At 50.6% G+C, this 25905-nt stretch overlaps 1 protein-coding gene across 50 annotated transcripts in view; it reads left to right on the plus strand.

Annotated features, from left to right (window-relative positions):
* LOC115079149 (GATA zinc finger domain-containing protein 14-like) overlaps positions 1 to 25645 on the plus strand; it is a 437489-nt gene extending 411844 nt beyond the window's left edge. For all 50 annotated transcript variants that reach the window (XM_029582467.1, XM_029582591.1, XM_029582583.1 and 47 more), the window contains 3 exons: positions 1333 to 1359; positions 11236 to 11262; positions 25440 to 25645. In XM_029582467.1, coding sequence (XP_029438327.1) covers positions 1333 to 1359; positions 11236 to 11262; positions 25440 to 25442 — 57 coding nt within the window. In that variant the 3' untranslated portion in view covers positions 25443 to 25645. The remainder of the gene's footprint in view (positions 1 to 1332; positions 1360 to 11235; positions 11263 to 25439) is intronic.
* The last annotated feature ends 260 nt before the right edge of the window (positions 25646 to 25905 follow it).

Below are 25905 nucleotides of genomic sequence, written 5' to 3' on the forward strand. Positions count from 1 at the left end.
ATTCTCAGTCCTAATAATCCTAGTCAGTGGTGTTGGACAAGATAAGTTGGTAGACTCCCTCCTGGCTACTGATTCTGTTTAATTTTTGTTCTTGCTTAAAATCTGCTCAATATTCCATTGGCTCCACTATTACTTAAATTATGTTCAATGTGGGATGAATCATTAGTTAAATTCATATCCTTATAATTAGCAAGGTTTATATAGAATTCTATACTATAAACACTGTAAAATTGATGTATTTTCCTTGTATAACCACATTGTATGAATGTTCTTTATTTTGTTAAAAATGGCAATAAAAATAAAATTTAAAAAAAAAAGTCACACAGGTAATGCGTAAAGAATTTCTCACGATGAGACCGGAGGTTCTCGAGCTAGGGGCAACATACATCTTAAAATATCCTTGTAAATGTTTTGTTAAGTATCGAGGTAATCAATATGTATACAGCTCAGAGCCTTCTTGAGGTCTCACTCCCAAAAAGCTCAAACTATAGTATCGGCTTAAATGAAGTTATAGTGGTAGCACTGCTAAATGATTAACTTTTTCTTTAAAGATGATGTTTACCTTTTCAAAATGCTCTAATTTAGCTCCCATATTCCTATAATTGTTGATGTTGTATATGGTAAATTTTCCTTATGATTATTACTTAGTTTTGATGAGGTTAGTTATATTCTCTGTATCAACATCTTTTTTTTTCTGTACAAGAGTTGTTCTTGGGTAATTTCAAGAAACTTGAAAATAAAGAATTGAGAAAAAAAAAAAAAGCTCCAAAATCTGATTCTGGGACCTACGTTAGCACAGCTTATTTAAAATTAATATTACAATTTGCTATGTATCTATTACATGGATTAAAGCACCAAAGACTCTTACCAAGATATTCTAAGACAGGTTTTCATAGCTAAATGTGCAGTACATTTCTCTTCCTTATATTTCACATCCCACAATAAAATGCTAAAACAGAATGGGGCCCAGAATCCCAAGGATGATGATGGGAAAACCAGGAGAGGGTGAGAGCGTCTGCTGTGGATCTTGGGGGTTTTTACTTCTGATCCTCAGATCTGGGTCTGATATCTCCTGATGTGGGACGTTACTTTTACATGGAGATCACATCCTGTCATGCACTGTAACACAGATCCCACTGTGACTCTCTCACCCGGAGGCTCTAATCAGGAAGGTTTTAATGCAAAAGCAAATCCTCAGACTGGACAGAAGTCTCCTGGTGATCAGGAGTTTGTTTCTCACCCTGGGGTCTCCCCTATAAAGTGACTTTGCTATTCTGTGACCTTCCCAGGAGAGATTCTCCCTAATCTCACTGCTCTCTTTCTTTCATTTAGAGGAATTTTGGATCTGTGGGTGATCAGGTAAGCCTAAACCTTAGCTCCTGATAAATATTCACATTAATTTGAGCGAGATTTAAATTTGTGTTTCTTTCTCTTCTGTCTGTTGACAATTTCAATGAAAAATGCTCTGTAAAACCAACTTCCTGAAGTTACAGATTATAAACGCTTGTATTCCTTCCAATATTTATGTGGGGAAATAGCAAATGAGGGCAGGTAAGGATCAGTGCCCCCAACCCCCCTTGTCTGTCCTACTGAGATTTTACTTCTCTGATTTTCTTCCACCTTGATCACATGAGCACAAATCTTATGACTCACAAACCGGCTCCGGCTTTCTCTCTCCAATCCTTACCTCAGGAAGTGGCAGTTACTACCCTTAACAGAAACATGGGGGTAACCTGCACGGAGCAGCAGTTACTACCCTTAACAGAAACATGGGAGTATCATGCATAGAGCGGCAGTTACTAACCTTAACAGAAACATGGGGGTAACCTGCACGGAGCAGCAGTTACTACCCTTAACAGAAACATGGGGGTATCCTGCATGGAGCGGCAGTTACTACCCTTAACAGAAACATGGGGGTAACCTGCACGGAGCAGCAGTTACTACACTTAATAGAAGCATGGGGGTATCCTACATGGAGCGGCAGTTACTACCCTTAACAGAAACATGGGGGTAACCTGCACGGAGCAGCAGTTACTACCCTTAACAGAAACATGGGAGTATCCTGCATAGAGCGGCAGTTACTAACCTTAACAGAAACATGGGGGTAACCTGCACGGAGCAGCAGTTACTACCCTTAACAGAAGGCATGGGGTAACCTGCAGGGAGCAGCAGTAATTACCCTTAACAGAAACATGGGGTGACCTGCACAGAGCGGCAGTTACTACCCTTAACAGAAACATGGGGGTAACCTGCATGGAGCAGCAGTTACTACCCTTAACAGAAACATGGGGGTAACATGCACGGAGCAGCAGTTACTTCCCTTAACAGAAACATGGGGCTAACATGCACGGAGCAGCAGTTACTACCCTTAACAGAAACATAGGGGTAACCTCCACGGAGCAGCAGTTACTACCCTTAACAGAAACAAGGGGCTAACATGCACGGAGCGGCAGTTACTACCCTTAACAGAAACATGGGGGTAACCTGCACGGAGCAGCAGTTACTACCCTTAACAGAAACATGGGGGTAACCTGCATGGAGCAGCAGTTACTACCCTTAACAGAAACATGAGGGCAACTTGCATGGAGCAGCAGTTACTTCCCTTAACAGAAACATGGGGCTAACATGCACGGAGCGGCAGTTACTACCCTTAACAGAAACATGGGGGTAACCTGCACGGAGCAGCAGTTACTACCCTTAACAGAAACATGAGGGCAACCTGCATGGAGCAGCAGTTACTTCCCTTAACAGAAACATGGGGCTAACATGCACGGAGCGGCAGTTACTACCCTTAACAGAAACAAGGGGCTAACATGCATGGAGCGGCAGTTACTACCCTTAACAGAAACAAGGGGCTAACATGCACGGAGCGGCAGTTACTACCCTTAACAGAAACATGGGGGTAACCTGCACGGAGCAGCAGTTACTTCCCTTAACAGAAACATGAGGGCAACCTGCATGGAGCAGCAGTTACTTCCCTTAACAGGAACATGGGGCTAACATGCACGGAGCGGCAGTTACTACCCTTAACAGAAACATGGGGGTAACCTGCACGGAGCAGCAGTTACTACCCTTAACAGAAACATGAGGGCAACCTGCATGGAGCAGCAGTTACTACCCTTAACAGAAACAAGGGGCTAGAGATCACGTGGTGTACTGAGGGAGGAGGATGTGATTCCTTCCCTCTCGGCGGCCGATCCCCGGAATCGACCCCCATCTGCATCGCCCGGACCCGGGCGGCACCTTCTTTCACGGCGGTTGTGCTTTCTAATAGATCCCAGTTGTTTGGGTATGCCGACTCGAGCCAGTAAAACAGCTAAAGATAGAGGAAGAGAAGCGCTGTCGGCACCCTCTGATTCCATCATGGCCGCCGCGGCGGGGCCTATGGACCAGATCGCAGCTCCGGCGCTCGCTGAAATAAAGACCGCGGTCATCGAGGCGCTGGGACCCGAGCTTAAGGCTATTTCCTCGGTGGTCGCTGACATTTCGGCTAATTTAAATAAATTTGAGAGCCGCTGCACGGAATTGGAAAGCCGAGTGTCCGACACGCAAGATGGCCTCCACACCTTACAGTCGGAGATGGCGGCGCTGCGAGCTGAAGTCGCTCAGCACACAGCAAAAATCGACGAAAACCGCTCGAGGAGATCGAATTTGCGGTTTGTGGGCCTACCTGAGTCCATTGAGGAACGTGCTCTCCCCTCCATCATTGAAGCCTGGCTGGTGAAGGAGCTCTTCCTGTCTCCCGCGCAGGGTCCGCTCCGCATTGAACGCGCGCACCGCTTGGGAGTGAGGCGGTCTGCGGCGTAGAGGCCTCGCGTGGTGGTGGCCAAGATATTAAATTTCGCCCACAAGCAGGAAATTCTGGCAGCCACACGCCGGGGCCGCACGCTGCAGTATGACAACCTGAAGGTATTAATTTTCCAGGATTTTTCCGCGAACGTGGCCGCACAGCGCAGGGCGATGGCTCCAGTTTGTACACAGTTGCTGGCGCAGGGCTTGAGGGCCTCATTGATCTTTCCTGCTCGTTTGCGGGTGGTCACCGAATCCGGCATGCAGTGGTTTACCTCGCCCCAAGAAGCTCGTTCCCTCCTGCACGTGGCGGGCTCGGTGGCAGAAAATGGGCCTCTGCTTTGCCTCCTTGAGCGTGTGCTGTGCCTTTTTTGTCCACCATGGCTAGATGCACGACGGTGTGGAAAATTGACTTTGCCTACTCTCCGTGGGCCTTATGGCCTTGACTGCAGCTTTGTTGGGGATTGTTCTTGCGTGAGGCTTTTCCTTGTTTTACAGTTATGGAGCCTGGTAATTTTTTCTTCGATAATTTGCAGGGTACAGGCTGGACTGCGGCGCACATGGAGTGGAGACTCCATGGGTTCCCGATTTTACAGGACCCGCAGTTTTTTCTTGTGTTCTATTTCATTCCTATGCGACGGGCCATCCTGCAGGACTGAAGCCATGAGCCGGCGGGACTCTTTGGGTTATCACTGGAGTTTTTGTTTGATGGACTGCTCCCGCGTTGGCTATTCCTGGCGGGATCTTTTCCCCTGGATTTTGGATTTCTCTGTTTTTGCTTGCCCTGTTTGCTTCTTGACTTTGCTTTTCCTTCCTTTTTGGGGTTTTTTTTATATACCTTTTTTACTTTATTTTTGGTCTCTTTTGCGGATCCTGTGGCCTGGTTACCCGGGAACTGACCTTGCCTGAGACTCTACATGGACTCTGGACCTATCTGGGTTTATAATTGTTTATATCCCATATATGTCGTGCTGTCTATGATCGCTCATATGTTGTCTAGTCGTCCGAGGTTGCTGGGATTTAGCTTTGGAGGCCTCCTGGTTTTTCACTTGTCTTCTTCCCTTTTCCCCTTTTTTTTGGGTTTTATTCTTTTTATTTTCTTTGATTGTCTGGGCTCATTTTTTGGCTTATGGTAAACAACTTTGTCTTTCCCTTCCTAGGGAGGTGGCAGTTGCGGGATGCAGATGGGGGTGGGTAGGCTAACATGGTAGTGATCTCATGTTTGGGACAGGGTGGTCTCCTCGGTCAGGGGGTTGCGAGGAGAGGGGGGTGGGGGTCAGTTGGGGTTGTTTTGGGTGGGGGGATTTGTTGTAGGCTCCTTGGAGTTCAGTTCACTGTGTATTCTTTGGTTCTTTTTCATTTCAGCGGGATTCACTCAGTCCATGGGTATTGTGCTGGTGAGGGTTCCGGCTGGGAGGGCCCTTGCCAGGGGACAGCTTGGCTGAATCATTTGGGACACTATTCTATGATATATATTGAGTAATCATATGTCTCTTCTAACTTGGAATGTCTGTGGGATAAACTCCCCTATTAAACGGAAAAAAATTCAGACCCTCCTTAAGCGAAAGCGGGCTGGTATAGCCCTCCTCCAGGAAACCCACTTAAATGATAGTGAACATGATAAATTGAGCAGAGTCTGGGGAGGGAGTGTTTACTATGCTTCTGGTACCACGAAATCAGCGGGAGTAGCCATCTGGGTACACCCGCAGATCCCTTTGCAGGTTCAGTCCTCTATTAAAGATCCGAAGGGGAGATACATTATCTTGATAGCTGAGCTACATCAAGTTAAAGTTATTTTCTGTAATTTATATGCTCCCAATACACATAGCCCGAGCTTTTATCAGGACATTTATCGTCTGCTTTTGCCCTATGTGGATGACTGCATAGTAATCGGGGGAGACTTTAACACCATTTGGGATGGCCAGTTGGACCGCTCTTCGCCTTTGGGAGCCCCCCGGGGGGGGTTTGGTCGGGGACCTACTTACTTGGAACAGTCGCTTCAGCTAATGGAAGTGTGGCGCCTCCTACACCCAGGGGGAACGGGATTACACCCACATTTCTTGGGCGCATGGTACGCTGTCCCGTATCGACTATTTTCTACTTAGCTCACGTTGCTTCTCCCGGGTGGGGGCGGTGTCTATTGGAGACATTGTGGTTTCCGACCACGCTCCGGTCTGTCTGGACTTGCAGATTGGGCTTTGTCCTGCTACCGCCCGTCCCTGGCGGTTTCCTTACTATTTGGTTCAGGATGTTAAGTTTCAGGAATATTTGAGGGCCCGCTGGTTAGATTATGCTACTCTGAACGCCCAACATGTGACGGACCCAGTTTTGTTTTGGTACACAGCCAAGACCGTTTTAAGGGGGGATATCATTTCTTATATGGCCCACAGGAGAAAAGTCATTAATCACAGGATCGTGACCCTGTCGGCTCGCTTGCAGAGGGCAAAGTCAGCCTTGACTCGTAGGAACACGCAAGAGGCCAGGGTGCACTTCTTTACGATTCAGGGAGAGCTTAACACACTGCTTCATCAGCGGGCGCGCAAAAGTTATTTATATTATCAGTATAAGCTATATCAACATAGCAATAAAGCTGGCAAATTGCTGGCGAATTTAGTTCAGGCTAATAGAGGGTCTCGATACATACTGGCCGTGCGGGCCCCTGCGGGTGGGATACTGACTGCCACAGAGGCCATATTACATAGATTCCGAGAATTTTATAAGGGACTATACTCTGCTGACCATTGGAATCCTGAGACGTGTGCTCAGTTTTGCGAGCAATTACATCTCCCTCGATTGACTGGTGAGCAGCAGGCGTTTCTAAATCGTCCGGTGACGTTGACAGAAGTGCAAGCGGTCATAGGGGGGGCTAAGGCCCTTAAGGCACCGGGACCGGATGGATACGGGGCGGAGTTTTATAAATGTCTTCGGGATTTGGTGGGCCCTCCGTTGGTTCAGGTGATCGGAGAGCTGGCGGGGAGGGGTTCCTTTCCTGCCCATAGTAATAGAGCACATATTGTTCTTATTCCAAACCGGGTAAAGACCCATTGGCCCCTGAATCATATCGCCCCATTTCCCTTTTAAACTTTGACCAAAAGCTGAATGCCAAAATCCTGGCGGATCGTCTTTCTACAATACTCCCCAGTTTGATAGGTCCGGATCAGGTGGGGTTCGTCCGTAAGCGTTATGGCTCAGCTAATATCCGTAAGGTACTGGCGGCTATGTCCCTGTGTCAGCTGATGGAGGCCCCATTCCTGGCTGTTAGTTTTGACGCTGAAAAGGCTTTTGACAGAGTGGAATGGGACTATCTTTTTTGGATTTTGCAGAGGATGGGTTTCGAGGGTCTGTGCCTTGATATCATTCGGTTATTATATCAGGACCCTGAAGCTGTCATTGTGACTAATGGTTCTTCCTCCGAGCCTTTTGTTATTTCTCGGGGTACGAGGCAGGGGTGTCCCCTTTCCTCCCTTTTATTTATCCTCCAGCTGGAGCCCTTGCTGCTGTACATACAGGCAGCTACGCTGGTGAAGGGGCTGCGCCTTGCCTCTACTGTCTTTAAATACGCCGCTTTTGCGGACGATATTCTGGTATTTTTAACTGACCCCCAGAACTCTCTTCGACCTCTGCTAAAAATGTTTTGGGATTATGGCAGTTTCTCTGGCTTCCAGTTAAACCTGGACAAATCAGAGGCTCTGGCTTATCCAGACACTCTCCTAGCTACCTGGGACGGGGATTTCCCATTAAAGCGGGCGGAGGGGGCATTTCGCTACCTAGGAATTTTGATCCCTCGGGATCTCTCCCGGCTCTATAAACTGAATGTCCTCCCTCTCCTACGACATACTCAAGACCGGTTACGTGGCTGGGCCAGACTGCCGCTTTCTTTGGGGGGCAGAGTCCATCTTTTTAAGATGGTCCTCCTGCCCAAGTGGCTCTATTTGTTTCAGAATCTGCCGTTACAGCTTCGGACCTTGGAGTTGCGACAGTTGGATACGGCTCAACACCGTTTTTATTGGAGGGAGGGCAGGTCACGTATACCATTGGTCTGGATGAGGGAGCGTTGGGGGCGGGGAGGTTTGGGTGTCCCGGACTTGGGCCTCTACAATTTGGCAAGCAATTTGCGGGTAATTAGAGATTGGTTGATGACCACGTCTACGGTTATTTGTATACCTGCGGACTTGGAGCTGGCCGCCTCCACCTCCCTGCACTTTCTTCTACAGGCCCCTGCCTCTTCTATCCCCTCCCACTTAGTACAAAATGTTCTTATTCGGCCCCTGCGAACTTCCTGGGGGCGCCTCACGCGGTTGTTAAAGATTCCGAGGATCTATGCTCTGCTCCTCCCCATTCGGGGAAATCCAGATTTTACCCCTGGTTCCCAAACTGCAGCCTTTCAAAGGTGGGATAAGCGGGGAGTCAACCTATTGGGTCGGGTGTTCACTCCAGAGGGTGTTTTCATGTCTATGTCCGAACTTCGGGCCTGTTATGGCATAGCAACTGGGGACGTTTTTCCCTATTTACAGTTGCAGCACTATATCCGTTCCCTTCCTCCTTCTCTATTGCAGACATCTCATCTCCAGGCGCTGAGGGAGCTGTTGTCTCTCGATAGGGACAGACCGCCCTCCCTGTCTCAGTATTATAAACGCCTCCGATCACTAGTGTCGGTGGACACTTGCAATATTTTGGTTGATAGGTGGAATAGCGACGGGGTCTTTACTGTCAATGTTCATGTTATCAAATCCGGATTTCGGCGGATTTCCCAGCTCTCGATCAATTCCTATTTCCGAGAAATGCAATATAAATTTTTGAGGAGAAGCTTTGTCTCGGCGGAGGGAGCCTTCCATCTACGGATTTCTCCCTCAGCGGTGTGTCCCCGTTGTGGCCATGCCCGAGGTACTTTATCTCATGCTTTTTGGGAGTGTCCTGTTATTCATCACTTTTGGACGCGCGTGGCTCACAACCTAGAGAATTTGATGGATGTGGTACTTCCGATCTCTCCGCTATGGCTTTTATTTGGCTGCATTTCTCCACTACGAATTCGAGGGCTGGGAAATCGCTTACTTATTCAGAAAGCATGTTTGGTGGGGAAGAAAAACATCTTACTTCACTGGCGTGAGGTGTCGCCTCCTACTTACTGGACTTGGCGCAACGGATTTCATCGCATGATGCTGCTTGATGCTGCGACCACGCGGCACACTCCTTCCCAGAGGAAACGCTTTCTAGCCATCTGGGATGTCTATTTGCAGTCGTTACCACAGACGGTGCGTAGTTCCATTATCAACGACTGACTCCATGGACCTTTTGGACTGAGTGACATTGTTGTGTTTCATTCTTATGGACTTATCTGGCTTCCATATGTGATGTATGGGAACTAGGACTGCACGGTTTATTGGCTCCAAGGGGCTGGGGGAGGGGGGGATTGCGAGAAACTGGGGGGTGGGAGGGGGGGTAGGGGCTGGCGGGATTGGGCACTTGTGGGGTTTACGGGCTGTTGGGGTTTTTTTTTTAATGTATTGTACCAATTGATACTTTCTCGGAGGGGGAGGCGAAGTGTCACGTCTCTCTCTCTTCTGTTTGGAATTTGTTATATGACAAAATAATAAAAACCGTTTTCAAGTAAAAAAAACAAACAACAGAAACAAGGGGCTAACATGCACAGAGCAGCAGTTACTACCCTTAACAGAAACATGGGGGTAACCTACACGGAGCAGCAGTTACTACCCTTAACAGAAACATGGGGGTAACCTGCACAGAGCAGCAGTTACTTCCCTTAACAGAAACAAGGGGCTAACATGCACGGAGCAGCAGTTACTTCCCTTAACAGAAACATGGGGCTAACATGCACGGAGCAGCAGTTACTACCCTTAACAGAAACATGGGGGTAACCTCCACGGAGCAGCAGTTACTACCCTTAACAGAAACATGGGGGTAACCTGCACAGAGCAGCAGTTACTACCCTTAACAGAAACATGGGGGTAACCTGCATGGAGCAGCAGTTACTACCCTTAACAGAAACATGGGGGTAACCTGCACGGAGCAGCAGTTACTACCCTTACCAGAAACATGGGGGTAACCTGCACGGAGCAGCAGTTACTACCCTTAACAGAAGGCATGGGGTAACCTGCATGGAGCAGCAGTTACTACCCTTAACAGAAACATGGGGGTAACCTGCACAGAGCAGCAGTTACTGCCCTTAACAGAAGGCATGGGGTAACCTGCATGGAGCAGCAGTTACTGCCCTTAACAGAAACAAGGGACTAACATGCACGGAGCAGCAGTTACTTCCCTTAACAGAAACATGGGGCTAACATGCACGGAGCAGCAGTTACTGCCCTTAACAGAAACATGGGGGTAACCTGCATGGAGCAGCAGTTACTACACTTAACAGAAACATGGGGCTAACATGCACGGAGCAGCAGTTACTACCCTTAACAGAAACATGGGGCTAACATGCACGGAGCAGCAGTTACTTCCCTTAACAGAAACATGGGGCTAACATGCACGGAGCAGCAGTTACTGCCCTTAACAGAAACATGGGGGTAACCTGCATGGAGCGGCAGTTACTACACTTAACAGAAACATGGGGGTAACCTGCATGGAGCGGCAGTTACTTCTCTTAACAGAAAATGGGGGTAACCTGCATGGAGCGGCAGTTACTACCCTTAACAGAAACATGGGGGTAACATGCATGGAGCAGCAGTTACTACCCTTAACAGAAACATGGGGGTAACCTGCATGGAGCGGCAGTTACTTCCCTTAACAGAAACATTGGCGTAACCTGCAAGGAGTGGCAGTTACTTCCGTTTGCAGAAACATGGGGGTGACCTGCAAGGAGCAGCAGTTACTAACCTTAACAGAAATATAATATTTCAATCTGCTATGTCTTTACTATATTGAGTAATACTACCAAGCACTGTTACCGTGTTATTTTAACAATACGCAAAGGCTCAAAGGTGCAGCAAAGCAATATCTCTAAGAGAGAAATATACACCCTCAACTGTCCATGCAGAAAAACGTTTCTAATGATTTTATCATTTTTATAATAATCATTTGGAAAGATTTTCTGCATAGACAGATGAAGGTTGTATATTTCTTTCAAATTCCACGTTATTCTACTACAGGTTTCAATTGGTAAATGTGCTGGAGATTTCTTTCTCATCCCTCAATATAATGCTAAAGCAGAACGGGACCCAGATTCCGAGGGATGACGATAGGAAATCTTGGGGGATTTTACTTCTGATCCTCAGATCTGGGTCCCACTGTGACTCCCTCACCCGGAGGCTCTAATCAGGAAGGATTTAATGCAAAAGCAAATCCTCAGACTGGACAGAAGTCTCCTGGTGATCAGGAGTTTATTTCTCACCCTGGTGTCTCCCCTATAAAGTGACTTTGCTATTCTGTGACCTTCCCAGGAGAGATTCTCCCTAATCTCACTGCTCTCTTTCTTTTATTTAGGGTGCTTATGGACATGCAAGTGGTGTGGTAAGCCTAAACTTTACCTCCTGCTAATTATTGACATTAATTGTTACAAGGTTTGAATTTCTCTTACTGTCTCAGAAAGTTCCTTTTTCTATCCTCTGTTTCTTTTATCGCCTGACTGATGAAATCTTTCTTCACTGATGATCCGTAAAACCGAGTTCCTGATCTTAGTGGCTTTCGCAGCACCCATATAATTAACGACAAACTGCTCCGGCAGCCTCACGTGCAGAGCTTTACATGTAGAAGGGAGGTCGCTAGAAATAAATACGGAACAACATGCAAATAAGTCATGTGACCCCGCTGGGCCAATAGGAATGCAGAGATTAAAGGAAATCTGATTAGAAGACACAGCGGGGGAGGGGGGAGAGGAAGAAGGTGGATGGAAGGCGAGGGGAATGGGGAAGCGGTTTAATACTAACAAGGTAACAAGGAGTGTGGAAGGGGGAGGGCTGCTTCTTTGGGTAACAAGGAGTGAGGAAGGGGGAGGGCTGCTTCTGTGGATAACAAGGTGAGGAAGGGGGAGGGCTGCTTCTGTGGATAACAAGGAGTGAGGAAGGGGGAGGGCTGCTTCTGTGGATAACAAGGAGTGAGGAAGGGGGAGGGCTGCATCTGTGGGTAAAAAGGAGTGAGGAAGGGGGAGGGCTGCTTCTGTGGATAACAAGGAGTGTGCAAGGGGGAGGGCTGCTTCTGTGGATAACAAGGAGTGAGGAAGGGGGGGCTGCTTCTGTGGGTAACAAGGAGTGAGGAAGGGGGAGGGCTGCTTCTGTGGGTAACAAGGAGTGAGGAAGGGGGGGCTGCTTCTGTGGGTAACAAGGAGTGAGGAAGGGGGAGGGCTGCTTCTGTGGATAACAAGGAGTGAGGAAGGGGGAGGGCTGCTTCTGTGGATAACAAGGAGTGAGGAAGGGGGGGCTGCTTCTGTGGGTAACAAGGAGTGAGGAAGGGGGAGGGCTGCTTCTGTGGATAACAAGGAGTGAGGAAGGGGGGGCTGCTTCTGTGGGTAACAAGGAGTGAGGAAGGGGGAGGGCTGCATCTGTGGATAACAAGGAGTGAGGAAGGGGGAGGGCTGCTTCTGTGGGTAACAAGGAGTGAGGAAGGGGGAGGGCTGCGTCTGTGGGTAACAAGGAGTGTGGAAGGGGGAGGGCTGCTTCTGTGGATAACAAGGAGTGAGGAAGGGGGAGGGCTGCTTCTATGGGTAACAAGGAGTGAGGAAGGGGGAGGGCTGCTTCTGTGGGTAACAAGGAGTGAGGAAGGGGGAGGGCTGCTTCTGTGGATAACAAGGAGTGAGGAAGGGGGGAGGGCTGCTTCTGTGGGTAACAAGGAGTGTGGAAGGGGGAGGGCTGCTTCTGTGGATAAGAAGGAGTGAGGAAGGGGGAGGGTGAAGGAGTGAGGAAGGGGGAGGGCTGCTTCTCTGGATAACAAGGAGTGTGGAAGTGGGAGGGCTGCTTCTCTGGATAACAAGGAGTGAGGAAGGGGGAGGGCTGCTTCTGTGGATAACAAGGAGTGAGGAAGGGGGAGGGCTGCTTCTGTGGATAACAAGGAGTGAGGAAGGGGGAGGGCTGCTTCTGTGGATAACAAGGAGTGAGGAAGGGGGAGGGCTGCTTCTGTGGATAACAAGGAGTGTGGAAGGGGGAGGGCTGCTTCTGTGGATAACAAGGAGTGAGGAGGTGGGCGGGCTGCTTCTGTGGATAACAAGGAGTGTGGAAGGGGGAGGGCTGCTTCTGTGGGTAACAAGGAGTGTGGAAGGGGGAGGGCTGCTTCTGTGGATAACAAGGAGTGAGGAAGGGGAGGGCTGCTTCTGTGGATAACAAGGAGTGAGGAAGGGGGAGGGCTGCTTCTGTGGGTAACAAGGAGTGAGGAAGGGGGAGGGCTGCTTCTGTGGATAACAAGGAGTGAGGAAGGGGGAGGGCTGCTTCTGTGGGTAACAAGGAGTGTGGAAGGGGGAGGGTTGCTTCTGTGGATAAGAAGGAGTGAGGAAGGGGGAGGGCTGAAGGAGTGAGGAAGGGGGAGGGCTGCTTCTGTGGGTAACAAGGAGTGAGGAAGGGGGAGGGCTGCTTCTGTGGATAACAAGGAGTGAGGAAGGGGGAGGGCTGCTTCTGTGGATAACAAGGAGTGTGGAAGGGGGAGGGCTGCTTCTGTGGATAACAAGGAGTGAGGAAGGGGGAGGGCTGCTTCTGTGGATAACAAGGAGTGAGGAAGGGGGAGGGCTGCTTCTGTGGATAACAAGGAGTGTGGAAGGGGGAGGGCTGCTTCTGTGGATAACAAGGAGTGAGGAAGGGGGAGGGCTGCTTCTGTGGATAACAAGGAGTGTGAAGGGGGAGGGCTGCTTCTGTGGATAACAAGGAGTGAGGAAGGGGGAGGGCTGCTTCTGTGGATAACAAGGAGTGAGGAAGGGGGAGGGCTGCTTCTGTGGATAACAAGGAGTGTGGAAGGGGGAGGGCTGCTTCTGTGGATAACAAGGAGTGAGGAAGAGGGGAGGGCTGCTTCTGTGGATAACAAGGATGTGGAAGGGGGAGGGCTGCTTCTGTGGATAACAAGGAGTGAGGAAGGGGGAGGGCTGCTTCTGTGGGATAACAAGGAGTGAGGAAGGGGGAGGGCTGCTTCTGTGGATAACAAGGAGTGTGGAAGGGGGAGGGCTGCTTCTGTGGATAACAAGGAGTGAGGAAGGGGGAGGGCTGCTTCTGTGGATAACAAGGAGTGAGGAAGGGGGAGGGCTGCTTCTGTGGATAACAAGGAGTGAGGAAGGGGGAGGGCTGCTTCTGTGGATAACAAGGAGTGAGGAAGGGGGAGGGCTGCTTCTGTGGATAACAAGGAGTGAGGAAGGGGGAGGGCTGCTTCTGTGGATAACAAGGAGTGAGGAAGGGGGAGGGCTGCTTCTGTGGATAACAAGGAGTGATGGAAGGGGGAGGGCTGCTTCTGTGGATAACAAGGAGTGAGGAAGGGGGAGGGCTGCTTCTGTGGATAACAAGGAGTGAGGAAGGGGGAGGGCTGCTTCTGTGGATAACAAGGAGTGAGGAAGGGGGAGGGCTGCTTCTGTGGATAACAAGGAGTGTGGAAGGGGGAGGGCTGCTTCTGTGGATAACAAGGAGTGAGGAAGGGGGAGGGCTGCTTCTGTGGATAACAAGGAGTGAGGAAGGGGGAGGGCTGCTTCTGTGGATAACAAGGAGTGAGGAAGGGGGAGGGCTGCTTCTGTGGATAACAAGGAGTGAGGAAGGGGGAGGGCTGCTTCTGTGGATAACAAGTAGTGAGGAAGGGGGAGGGCTGCTTCTGTGGATAACAAGGAGTGAGGAAGGGGGAGGGCTGCTTCTGTGGATAACAAGGAGTGAGGAAGGGGGAGGGCTGCTTCTGTGGGATAACAAGGAGTGAGGAAGGGGAGGGCTGCTTCTGTGGGATAACAAGGAGTGAGGAAGGGGGAGGGCTGCTTCTGTGGGATAACAAGGAGTGAGGAAGGGGGAGGGCTGCTTCTGTGGATAACAAGGAGTGAGGAAGGGGGAGGGCTGCTTCTGTGGATAACAAGGAGTGAGGAAGGGGGAGGGCTGCTTCTGTGGATAACAAGGAGTGAGGAAGGGGGAGGGCTGCTTCTGTGGATAACAAGGAGTCTGGAAGGGGGAGGGCTGCTTCTGTGGATAACAAGGAGTGAGGAAGGGGGAGGGCTGCTTCTGTGGATAACAAGGAGTGTGGAAGGGGAGGGCTGCTTCTGTGGATAACAAGGAGTGAGGAAGGAGGGAGGGCTGCTTCTGTGGATAACAAGGAGTGTGGAAGGGGGAGGGCTGCTTCTGTGGATAAGAAGGAGTGAGGAAGGGGGAGGGCTGAAGGAGTGAGGAAGGGGGAGGGCTGAAGGAGCGAGGAAGGGGGAGGGCTGCTTCTGTGGATAACAAGGAGTGTGGAAGTGGGAGGGCTGCTTCTGTGGATAACAAGGAGTGAGGAAGGGGAGGGCTGCTTCTGTGGATAACAAGGAGTGAGGAAGGGGGAGGGCTGCTTCTGTGGATAACAAGGAGTGAGGAAGGGGGAGGGCTGCTTCTGTGGGTAACAAGGAGTGTGGAAGGGGGAGGGCTGCTTCTGTGGGTAACAAGGAGTGAGGAAGGGGGAGGGGCTGCTTCTGTGGATAACAAGGAGTGAGGAAGGGGGAGGGCTGCTTCTGTGGATAACAAGGAGTGAGGAAGGGGGAGGGCTGCTTCTGTGGTAACAAGGAGTGAGGAAGGGGGAGGGCTGCTTCTGTGGATAACAAGGAGTGAGGAGGGGGAGGGCTGCTTCTGTGGATGAACAAGGAGTGAGGAAGGGGGAGGGCTGCTTCTGTGGATAACAAGGAGTGAGGAAGGGGAGGGACTGCTTCTGTGGAATAACAAGGAGTGAGGAAGGGGGAGGGCTGCTTCTGTGGATAACAAGGAGTGAGGAAGGGGGAGGGCTGCTTCTGTGGATAACAAGGAGTGAGGAAGGGGGAGGGCTGCTTCTGTGGATAACAAGGAGTGAGGAAGGAGGAGGGCTGCTTCTGTGGATAACAAGGAGTGTGGAGGGGGAGGGCTGCTTCTGTGGATAACAAGGAGTGAGGAAGGGGGAGGGCTGAAGGAGTGAGGAAGGGGGAGGGCTGAAGGAGCGAGGAAGGGGGAGGGCTGCTTCTGTGGATAACAAGGAGTGTGGAAGTGGGAGGGCTGCTTCTGTGGATAACAAGGAGTGAGGAAGGGGGAGGGCTGCTTCTGTGGATAACAAGGAGTGAGGAAGGGGGAGGGCTGCTTCTGTGGATAACAAGCAGTGAGGAAGGGGGAGGGCTGCTTCTGTGGGTAACAAGGAGTGTAGAAGGGGGAGGGCTGCATCTGTGGGTAACAAGGAGTGTGGAAGGGGGAGGGCTGCTTCTGTGGATAACAAGGAGTGAGGAAGGGGGAGGGCTGCTTCTGTGGATAACAAGGAGTGAGGAAGGGGGAGGGCTGCTTCTGTGGGTGACAAGGAGTGAGGAAGGGGGAGGGCTGCTTCTGTGGATAACAAGGAGTGAGGAAGGGGGAGGGCTGCTTCTGTGGGTAACAAGGAGTGAGGAAGGGGAAGGGCTGCTTCTGTGCATAACAAGGAGTGAGGAAGGGGGAGGGCTGCTTCTGTGGATAACAAGGAGTGAGGAAGGGGGAGGGCTGCTTCTGTGGGTAACAAGGAGTGAGGAAGGGGGAGGGCTGCTTCTGTGGATAACAAGGAGTGTGGAAGGGGGAGGGCTGCTTCTGTGGATAACAAGGAGTGAGGAAGGGGGAGGGCTGCTTCTGTGGATAACAAGGAGTGAGGAAGGGGGAGGGCTGCTTCTGTGGATAACAAGGAGTGATGAAGGGGGAGGGCTGCTTCTGTGGGATAACAAGGAGTGAGGAAGGGGGAGGGCTGCTTCTGTGGATAACAAGGAGTGAGGAAGGGGGAGGGCTGCTTCTGTGGATAACAAGGAGTGAGGAAGGGGGAGGGCTGCTTCTGTGGGATAACAAGGAGTGAGGAAGGGGAGGGCTGCTTCTGTGGATAACAAGGAGTGAGGAAGGGGGAGGGCTGCTTCTGTGGATAACAAGGAGTGAGGAAGGGGGAGGGCTGCTTCTGTGGATAACAAGGAGTGAGGAAGGGGGAGGGCTGCTTCTGTGGATAACAAGGATTGTGGAAGGGGAGGGCTGCTTCTGTGGATAACAAGGAGTGAGGAAGGGGGAGGGCTGCTTCTGTGGATAACAAGGAGTGAGGAAGGGGGAGGGCTGCTTCTGTGGATAACAAGGAGTGAGGAAGGGGGAGGGCTGCTTCTGTGGATAACAAGGAGTGAGGAAGGGGGAGGGCTGCTTCTGTGGATAACAAGGAGTGAGGAAGGGGGAGGGCTGCTTCTGTGGATAACAAGGAGTGAGGAAGGGGGAGGGCTGCTTCTGTGGATAACAAGGAGTGAGGAAGGGGAGAGGGCTGCTTCTGTGGATAACAAGGAGTGAGGAAGGGGGAGGGCTGCTTCTGTGGATAACAAGGAGTGAGGAAGGGGGAGGGCTGCTTCTGTGGATAACAAGGAGTGAGGAAGGGGAGAGGCTGCTTCTGTGGATAACAAGGAGTGAGGAAGGGGGAGGGCTGCTTCTGTGGATAACAAGGAGTGTGGAAGGGGTGGGCTGCTTCTGTGGATAACAAGGAGTGAGGAATGGTGAGGGCTGCTTCTGTGGGTAAGAAGGAGCAAGGGGGAGGGCTGCTTCTGTGGATAACAAGGAGTGAGGAAGGGGAGGGCTGCTTCTGTGGATAACAAGGAGTGCGGAAGGGGGAGGGCTGCCTCTGTGGATAACAAGGAGTGTGGAAGGGGGAGGGCTGCTTCTGTGGATAACAAGGAGTGTGGAAGGGGAGGGCTGCTTCTGTGGATAACAAGGAGTGAGGAAGGGGGAGGGCAGCTTCTGTGGATAACAAGGAGTGAGGAAGGGGGAGGGCCGCTTCTGTGGATAACAAGGAGTGAGGAAGGGGGAGGGCCGCTTCTGTGGATAACAAGGAGTGAGGAAGGGGGAGGGCCGCTTCTGTGGATAACAAGGAGTGAGGAAGGGGGAGGGCCGCTTCTGTGGATAACAAGGAGTGAGGAAGGGGGAGGGCCGCTTCTGTGGATAACAAGGAGTGAGGAAGGGGGAGGGCCTGCTTCTGTGGATAACAAGGAGTGAGGAAAGGAGGGCTGCTTCTGTGGATAACAAGGAGTGTTGAAGGGGGAGGGCTGCTTCTGTGGATAACAAGGAGTGTGGAAGGGGGAGGGCTGCTTCTGAGGATAACAAGGAGTGAGGAAGGGGGAGGGCTAGCTTCTGTGGATAACAAGGAGTGTGGAAGGGGGGTGGGCTGCTTCTGTGGATAACAAGGAGTGTGGAAGGGGGAGGGCTGCTTCTGTGGATAACAAGGAGTGAGGAACGGGGAGGGCTGCTTCTGTGGATAACAAGGAGTGAGGAAGGGGGAGGGCTGCTTCTGTGGATAACAAGGAGTGTGGAAGGGGGTGGGCTGCTTCTGTGGATAACAAGGAGTGTGGAAGGGGGAGGGCTGCTTCTGATGTATAACAAGGAGTGTGGAAGGGGGAGGGCTGCTTCTGTGGATAACAAGGAGTGAGGAAGGGGGAGGGCTGCTTCTGTGGATAACAAGGAGTGATGGAAGGGGGAGGGCTGCTTCTGTGGATAACAAGGAGTGTGGAAGGGGGAGGGCTGCTTCTGTGGATAACAAGGAGTGAGGAAGGGGGAGGGCTGCTTCTGTGGATAACAAGGAGTGAGGAAGGGGAGGGCTGCTTCTGTGGATAACAAGGAGTGAGGAAGGGGGAGGGCTGCTTCTGTGGATAACAAGGAGTGTGGAAGGGGGAGGGCTGCTTCTGTGGATAACAAGGAGTGAGGAAGGGGGAGGGCTGCTTCTGTGGATAACAAGGAGTGTGGAAGGGGGAGGGCTGCTTCTGTGGATAACAAGGAGTGAGGAAGGGGGAGGGCTGCTTCTGTGGATAACAAGGAGTGAGGAAGGGGGAGGGCTGCTTCTGTGGATAACAAGGAGTGAGGAAGGGGGAGGGCTGCTTCTGTGGATAACAAGGAGTGATGGAAGGGGGAGGGCTGCTTCTGTGGATAACAAGGAGTGTGGAAGGGGGAGGGCTGCTTCTGTGGATAACAAGGAGTGAGGAAGGGGGAGGGCTGCTTCTGTGGATAACAAGGAGTGAGGAAGGGGGAGGGCTGCTTCTGTGGATAACAAGGAGTGAGGAAGGGGGAGGGCTGCTTCTGTGGATAACAAGGAGTGTGGAAGGGGGAGGGCTGCTTCTGTGGATAACAAGGAGTGTGGAAGGGGGAGGGCTGCTTCTGTGGATAACAAGGAGTGTGGAAGGGGGAGGGCTGCTTCTGTGGATAACAAGGAGTGTAGGAAGGGGGAGGGCTGCTTCTGTGGATAACAAGGAGTGAGGAAGGGGGAGGGCTGCTTCTGTGGATAACAAGGAGTGTGGAAGGGGGAGGGCTGCTTCTGTGGATAACAAGGAGTGAGGAAGGGGGAGGGCCTGCTTCTGTGGATAACAAGGAGTGTGGAAGGGGGAGGGCCTGCTTCTGTGGATAACAAGGAGTGTGGAAGGGGGAGGGCTGCTTCTGTGGATAACAAGGAGTGTGGAAGGGGGAGGGCTACTTCTCTGGATAACAAGGAGTGTGGAAGGGGGTGGGCTACTTCTCTGGATAACAAGGAGTGTGGAAGGGGGAGGGCTGCTTCTGTGGATAACAAGGAGTATGGAAGGGGGAGGGCTGCTTCTGTGGATAACAAGGAGTGTGGAAGTGGGAGGGCTGCTTCTGTGGATAACAAGGAGTGAGGAAGGGGGAGGGCTGCTTCTGTGGATAACAAGGAGTGAGGAAGGGGGAGGGCTGCTTCTGTGGATAACAAGGAGTGAGGAAGGGGGAGGGCTGCTTCTGTGGATAACAAGGAGTGAGGAAGGGGGAGGGCCGCTTCTGTGGATAACAAGGAGTGTGGAAAGGGGTGGGCCGCTTCTGTGGATAACAAGGAGTGTGGAAGGGGGAGGGCTGCTTCTGAGGATAACATGGAGTGTGGAAGGGGGAGGGCTACTTCTCTGGATAACAAGGAGTGTGGAAGGGGGTGGGCTGCTTCTGTGGATAACAAGGAGTGTGGAAGGGGGTGGGCTGCTTCTGTGGATAACAAGGAGTGAGGAAGGGGGAGGGCTGCTTCTGTGGATAACAAGGAGTGAGGAAGGGGGAGGGCTGCTTCTTTGGATAACAAGGAGTGAGGAAGGGGGAGGGCCGCTTCTGTGGATAACAAGGAGTGTGGAAGGGGGAGGGCCGCTTCTGTGTATAATAAGGAGTGTGGAAGGGGGAGGGCTGCTTCTGAGGATAACAAGGAGTGTGGAAGGGGGAGGGCTACTTCTCTGGATAACAAGGAGTGTGGAAGGGGGTGGGCTGCTTCTGTGGATAACAAGGAGTGTGGAAGGGGGAGGGCTGCTTCTGTGGATAACAAGGAGTGAGGAAGGGGGAGGGCCGCTTCTGTGGATAAAAAGGAGTGTGGAAGGGGGAGGGCCGCTTCTGTGTATAATAAGGAGTGTGGAAGGGGGAGGGCTGCTTCTGAGGATAACAAGGAGTGTGGAAGGGGGAGGGCTACTTCTCTGGATAACAAGGAGTGTGGAAGGGGGAGGGCTGCTTCTGTGGATAACAAGGAGTGTGGAAGGGGGTGGGCTGCTTCTGTGGATAACAAGGAGTGTGGAAGTGGGAGGGCTACTTCTCTGGATAACAAGGAGTGTGGAAGGGGGTGGGCTGCTTCTGTGGATAACAAGGAGTGTGGAAGGGGGAGGGCCGCTTCTGTGGATAACAAGGAGTGTGGAAGGGGGAGGGCTACTTCTCTGGATAACAAGGAGTGTGGAAGGGGGTGGGCTGCTTCTGTGGATAACAAGGAGTGTGGAAGGGGGAGGGCTGCTTCTGTGGATAACAAGGAGTGAGGAAGGGGGAGGGCTGCTTCTGTGGATAACAAGGAGTGTGGAAGGGGGAGGGCCGCTTCTGTGTATAATAAGGAGTGTGGAAGGGGGAGGGCTGCTTCTGAGGATAACAAGGAGTGTGGAAGGGGGAGGGCTACTTCTCTGGATAACAAGGAGTGTGGAAGGGGGTGGGCTGCTTCTGTGGATAACAAGGAGTGTGGAAGGGGGAGGGCTGCTTCTGTGGATAACAAGGAGTGTGGAAGGGGGAGGGCTGCTTCTGTGGATAACAAGGAGTGAGGAAGGGGGAGGGCTGCTTCTGTGGATAACAAGGAGTGTGGAAGGGGGAGGGCTGCTTCTGTGGATAACAAGGAGTGAGGAAGGGGGAGGGCTGCTTCTGTGGATAACAAGGAGTGAGGAAGGGGGAGGGCTGCTTCTGTGGATAACAAGGAGTGAGGAAGGGGGAGGGCTGCTTCTGTGGATAACAAGGAGTGAGGAAGGAGGAGGTCTGCTTCTGTGGATAACAAGGAGTGAGGAAGGGGGAGGGCTGCTTCTGTGGATAACAAGGAGTGTGGAAGGGGGAGGGCTGCTTCTGTGGATAACAAGGAGTGTGGAAGGGGGAGGGCTGCTTCTGTGGATAACAAGGAGTGAGGAAGGGGGAGGGCTGCTTCTGTGGATAACAAGGAGTGTGGAAGGGGGAGGGCTGCTTCTGTGGATAACAAGGAGTGAGGAAGGGGGAGGGCTGCTTCTGTGGATAACAAGGAGTGAGGAAGGGGGAGGGCTGCTTCTGTGGATAACAAGGAGTGAGGAAGGGGGAGGGCTGCTTCTGTGGATAACAAGGAGTGAGGAAGGAGGAGGGCTGCTTCTGTGGATAACAAGGAGTGAGGAAGGGGGAGGGCTGCTTCTGTGGATAACAAGGAGTGTGGAAGGGGGAGGGCTGCTTCTGTGGATAACAAGGAGTGTGGAAGGGGGAGGGCTGCTTCTGTGGATAACAAGGAGTGAGGAAGGGGGAGGGCTGCTTCTGTGGATAACAAGGAGTGATGGAAGGGGGAGGGCTGCTTCTGTGGATAACAAGGAGTGAGGAAGGGGGAGGGCTGCTTCTGTGGATAACAAGGAGTGAGGAAGGGGGAGGGCTGCTTCTGTGGCAGAGACCTCCGAGGTGAGAGTTGTTACCACCTGTGGGGTGGAACCAGACATGTCCACACCGTCGGAAGGTGAGGCCTGGTCAGCAGGGAGCTCTGGATGGAACTGTGGAGAGGTCCCAAGCAGCAAGGAGGGATCCCCACAGTAAGTGGACAAGCTGGAGATCAGTACCTGGGCAGAGACCTCTGAAGGGGATGGCGCTAGGCAGGCCCGTGGAGCGGGAAGCACGAGACAGGATGTGCAGGAGGTATTCCAGAGAGGCAACCCCGAGGGGTGGAGCTGCACAGTGAAGGAGGTACTGATGCGATGATGAAAGCCAACCCGGAGCGGGGAAGCCCGAGTCAGGTCCCCAGATGATGAAGTGGGCCTCAGGGGCTAGCATGCGTGCTATACGGTGACTTTGTCTCCTGGCTTTCCCCGCTCCTTGGCTGGGCCAGAGTCCAGAGCCAAAGAGGGTCTGGTAGTGTCACCACAGGATCACAGAGTCAGGAACTCGTAGAGTAGTAATGGAACTCGTTGCCAAGTCGTCTAGCTGAGGGCGAACGTGGAGCTTAAGATCCCTGATCCAATGACATCATCAATCAAAGATGCCCCCGAGGTTCCCACCAAAAAGGCCTAGAGTAAGCGTGGATGGTGGCGGCGTCTCGATCGCCTCACAAAGCCATGGGGAATGCGGTGGCGGAGACCAGCCCGTGCCACGAGCAGGCCCGGAGAGGGAACCAGGACGGTGCAGGACCTGAGTAGACGCAGTCGCGGCCGTCTGCGATGGACAGTCATAACATTTTCCATCATTTAGGATGAACATCACAAAAAGCCTCCTAAGTTAAGATTAAACTATTGCTCCTGATAAAATTCACATTAATTGTTTCGAGGTTTGAATTTCTATTACTGTCTCAGAAAATTCCATTTTCTAACCTCTGTTTCTTTTATCTCCTGTTTGTTGACAATTTCGTTCACAAATGGCCGGTTAAACCAACTTCCTGATTTTACTAATTTTATGTATTTATTTATTTATTTGGCATTTTTATATACCGAATTTCCAATAACAGAGTTACTAATCAATTCGGTTTACATATTAACAGTAACATTGACAAGTACATGTCTTACAATGAACAGGTTGATATAACTTGGATGAGTAAATATGGGGTGAATAACATTTTGACAGATACATTGCCTAATGTAGGCCTAAGTAAGAGATACAGTGCCTAATGTAGGTTAAATAAACAGTTGGTAGTTATAAGACTGGGATATGATCTTTGACTGCCAAAGTTTACGTTAGCTCTGAAGATGATCTAAATAGCTCACAATAGTTCTCAAGTGGGTTTCCACCGAGAGGATCATTGGCAGGGATGCTCCGCAGGTTGCTGTTATGGGAATGCTTGATTGAATAACCAAGTTTTGAGTCTTTTTTTAAAAGTAGAGGAGCATTGCACTGATCTGAGATCTGGTGGGAGAGTGTTCCAGATTTTAGGACCCGCTGTGGAGAAGGCTCTTTTGCTTAATGCTGATTTCATCGGTGGTATATGAAGGTTGTTTTTATAGGCTTGTCTCACTGGTCTGGTAGAGGTGTGGAATTGGAGAGGGATTTTGAGCTCGAGTGGTGCCAAGTCGTGTAGTGCCTTGTGGGTAACTGAGAGCACTTTGAAAAGTATTCTGAATTTGACGGGAAGCCAGTGTAGGCTTTTTAAGATGGGTGATATGTGGTTTCTTTTGTTGGACTTGGTTAAGATCCTTGCTGCAGCGTTTTGCAGCATCTGTAGCGGTTTTATGGCGTTAGCAGGGAGGCCTAGTAAAAGTGAGTTGCAATAATCTATTTTCGTGAGAATGATTGCTTGTAGAACTAGACGGAGATCTTGAAAGTGGAGGAGAGGTCTCAGCCTTTTCAAAACTTGTAATTTGAAGAATCCATCCTTTACGATATTATTTATGAGAGATCTGTAATTCATTTGATTATCAAGGATAACCCCTAGATTTCTGACTTGTGTGGACATTGTTAATTGAGTAGACAGGATGGTACTGGGATGTGAGTAGGTTCCATCTTGGGAGATAAGGAGGTATTCTGTTTTGCTTTGATTTAGAATCAAATTGAGGCTAGTGAGCAAGTTGTTGATGGCTTGTTGGCAAGAGTTCCAGACATCCAGAGTTTTTTGGAGGGATTCTGTAATAGGCATCAGAATCTGTACATCGTCTGCGTATAAGTAGTGTATGAGATTTAGGTTGATGAGGAGCTGGCAGAGTGGGAGAAGGTAAATATTGAATAGGGTTGGAGAGAGTGACGATCCTTGTGGGACTCCCAAGTTGCAGGTGACTGGTTGGGATTCTTCTTTGTTGACCTTGACTTTATACTGTCTGTTCTGTAAGAATGACTTGAACCATTTGAGGGCCTCATCTCTGATGCCAATGTCTGACAGACGATCTATTAATGTGTTGTGATTGACCGTGTCAAATGCCGCCGAGAGATCAAGTAGGATGAGAAGACAAGGGTGTCTATGTTCCAGATTTAGTAATATGGAATCCATTAGTGAGATAAGGAGAGTTTCCGTGCTTCGAGATTGGTGGAACCCGAACTGTGCTGGAGATAGAAGGTTGTAGTCGTTTAGGTATTCCGTTAGTTGTTTGTTTACAACTCGTTCCATGATTTTTGCGATGAATGGTAGATTTGCAATTGGGCGAAAATTGGAAGGGTTTTCTGGAGAAAGATTAGATTTTTTTAGAAGTGGTTTTACGAGTTTTAAGAGTTTGTAGTTAGAAAAAAATCTTCCAGTGGTGAAAGATAAAAAGAGGGCAGATACAGAACAATGCCCTCCCCCCCCCCCCCCCATCTGTCCAGCTGAGATTCTTCCTCTCTGCTGCTCTGCCTCTTTCCATAGATGAGAATAAAACTTCCACTCACAAACCAACACCTGCTCCCCATCTCCCCTCCTTCCCTCACCCACATTGTCTTTACTGATCTCTCAGCCCTCTCCCCATCGCTGGCCTCTGAAATAATCTTCACCTGAATTTTACCACAACATTGGCAGAATGTGGCAATTCTGCTTCCATGAACCCCCAATTCATCCTCCTCCCCCCAACATTATGCAGCTCTAGGGGAGTCCTGGGGTTCAGTGCCGGCACCGTGTGCATTAAACTGGAGGTTCTGGGAGGAGACCCGATCCTGCTCTAAGACAGCCTGGTTCTGTGATTGCTGTGGAGGGGGTGAGAGCTGTTTCCTGTGGGGAAAGATTGGGGAGGGGAGCAAACGTGACTCTTACTCCAGCAAATACCTGCAGCCTCCTTCCTTACAGCTGGAGTCCTCTAGGATTTCTGTTTTATTAATCAGAGAGCAGGAATAGGACCGGTCTTCATTACAGAAATATTGCATGGATGAAAAGGAGCATGGAAATATAGAAAGTATCAAGGCAGAGCAATAGAAGTTAATAAGCAGGTACAGTCAAAGCCAATAAGCAGCCAATCAGAAAGCTTCTGCAGTGCAGTCAGAGCCAATAAGTAATCAGGACACTCCCATAGAGCAACCAGAGGAAACGAGCAGTGAGTTAGCTTCTCCCCATGGTGCCCTTGGATCATCCCCCTCATTAATAGAGATCCACTCTCACTGATCCCTTCAGAAGATTTTGTATTTTTCTGTCTCAGGCTGACCCTGCTCTGTATTTATTGCTCTTATTCTCTCTTTCAGTGAGTCCTGGTCCATACCTGAATATCAGCCGATGGATCTGCAAAGTGATGGCTGACGGCTGAATCCTCTCTGCTCCTTCCTGCTCAGTACAAGGGATCTTCTTCCATTTCTGCTGACACACGAAGCATCTTCTCCTCCAGAGACTTCTCATGATTCTGCTCTCCCTTGTATCGCTTCTTCAATAAATCTAAAGCAAAGCATTGACATTCCTGTGTCTTCTAATTTGTTCCTTTTCTAACATCAGGGAAACGGGTGATTTGAGGAGACTGTGATTTAGGTTTTCCCTTTTCCCCTGTTTTCTAGGGGTTTTGTTTATTGTTCTTTATTCACAAGACATTGAGAGAAAAAAACATATCCAAGAGAAATGTTGTATAGGAGGAGAGACAGAGATTTGTCACCAAACAATGCAGGACTGTCCGGACTCATGGTTCTCTGAGCTTGCACTATACATAGTAAATAAACAGCA

Source organism: Rhinatrema bivittatum, chromosome 1 (genome assembly GCF_901001135.1).
Source record: "Rhinatrema bivittatum chromosome 1, aRhiBiv1.1, whole genome shotgun sequence".
In the NCBI taxonomy this organism is placed as follows: domain Eukaryota; kingdom Metazoa; phylum Chordata; class Amphibia; order Gymnophiona; family Rhinatrematidae; genus Rhinatrema; species Rhinatrema bivittatum.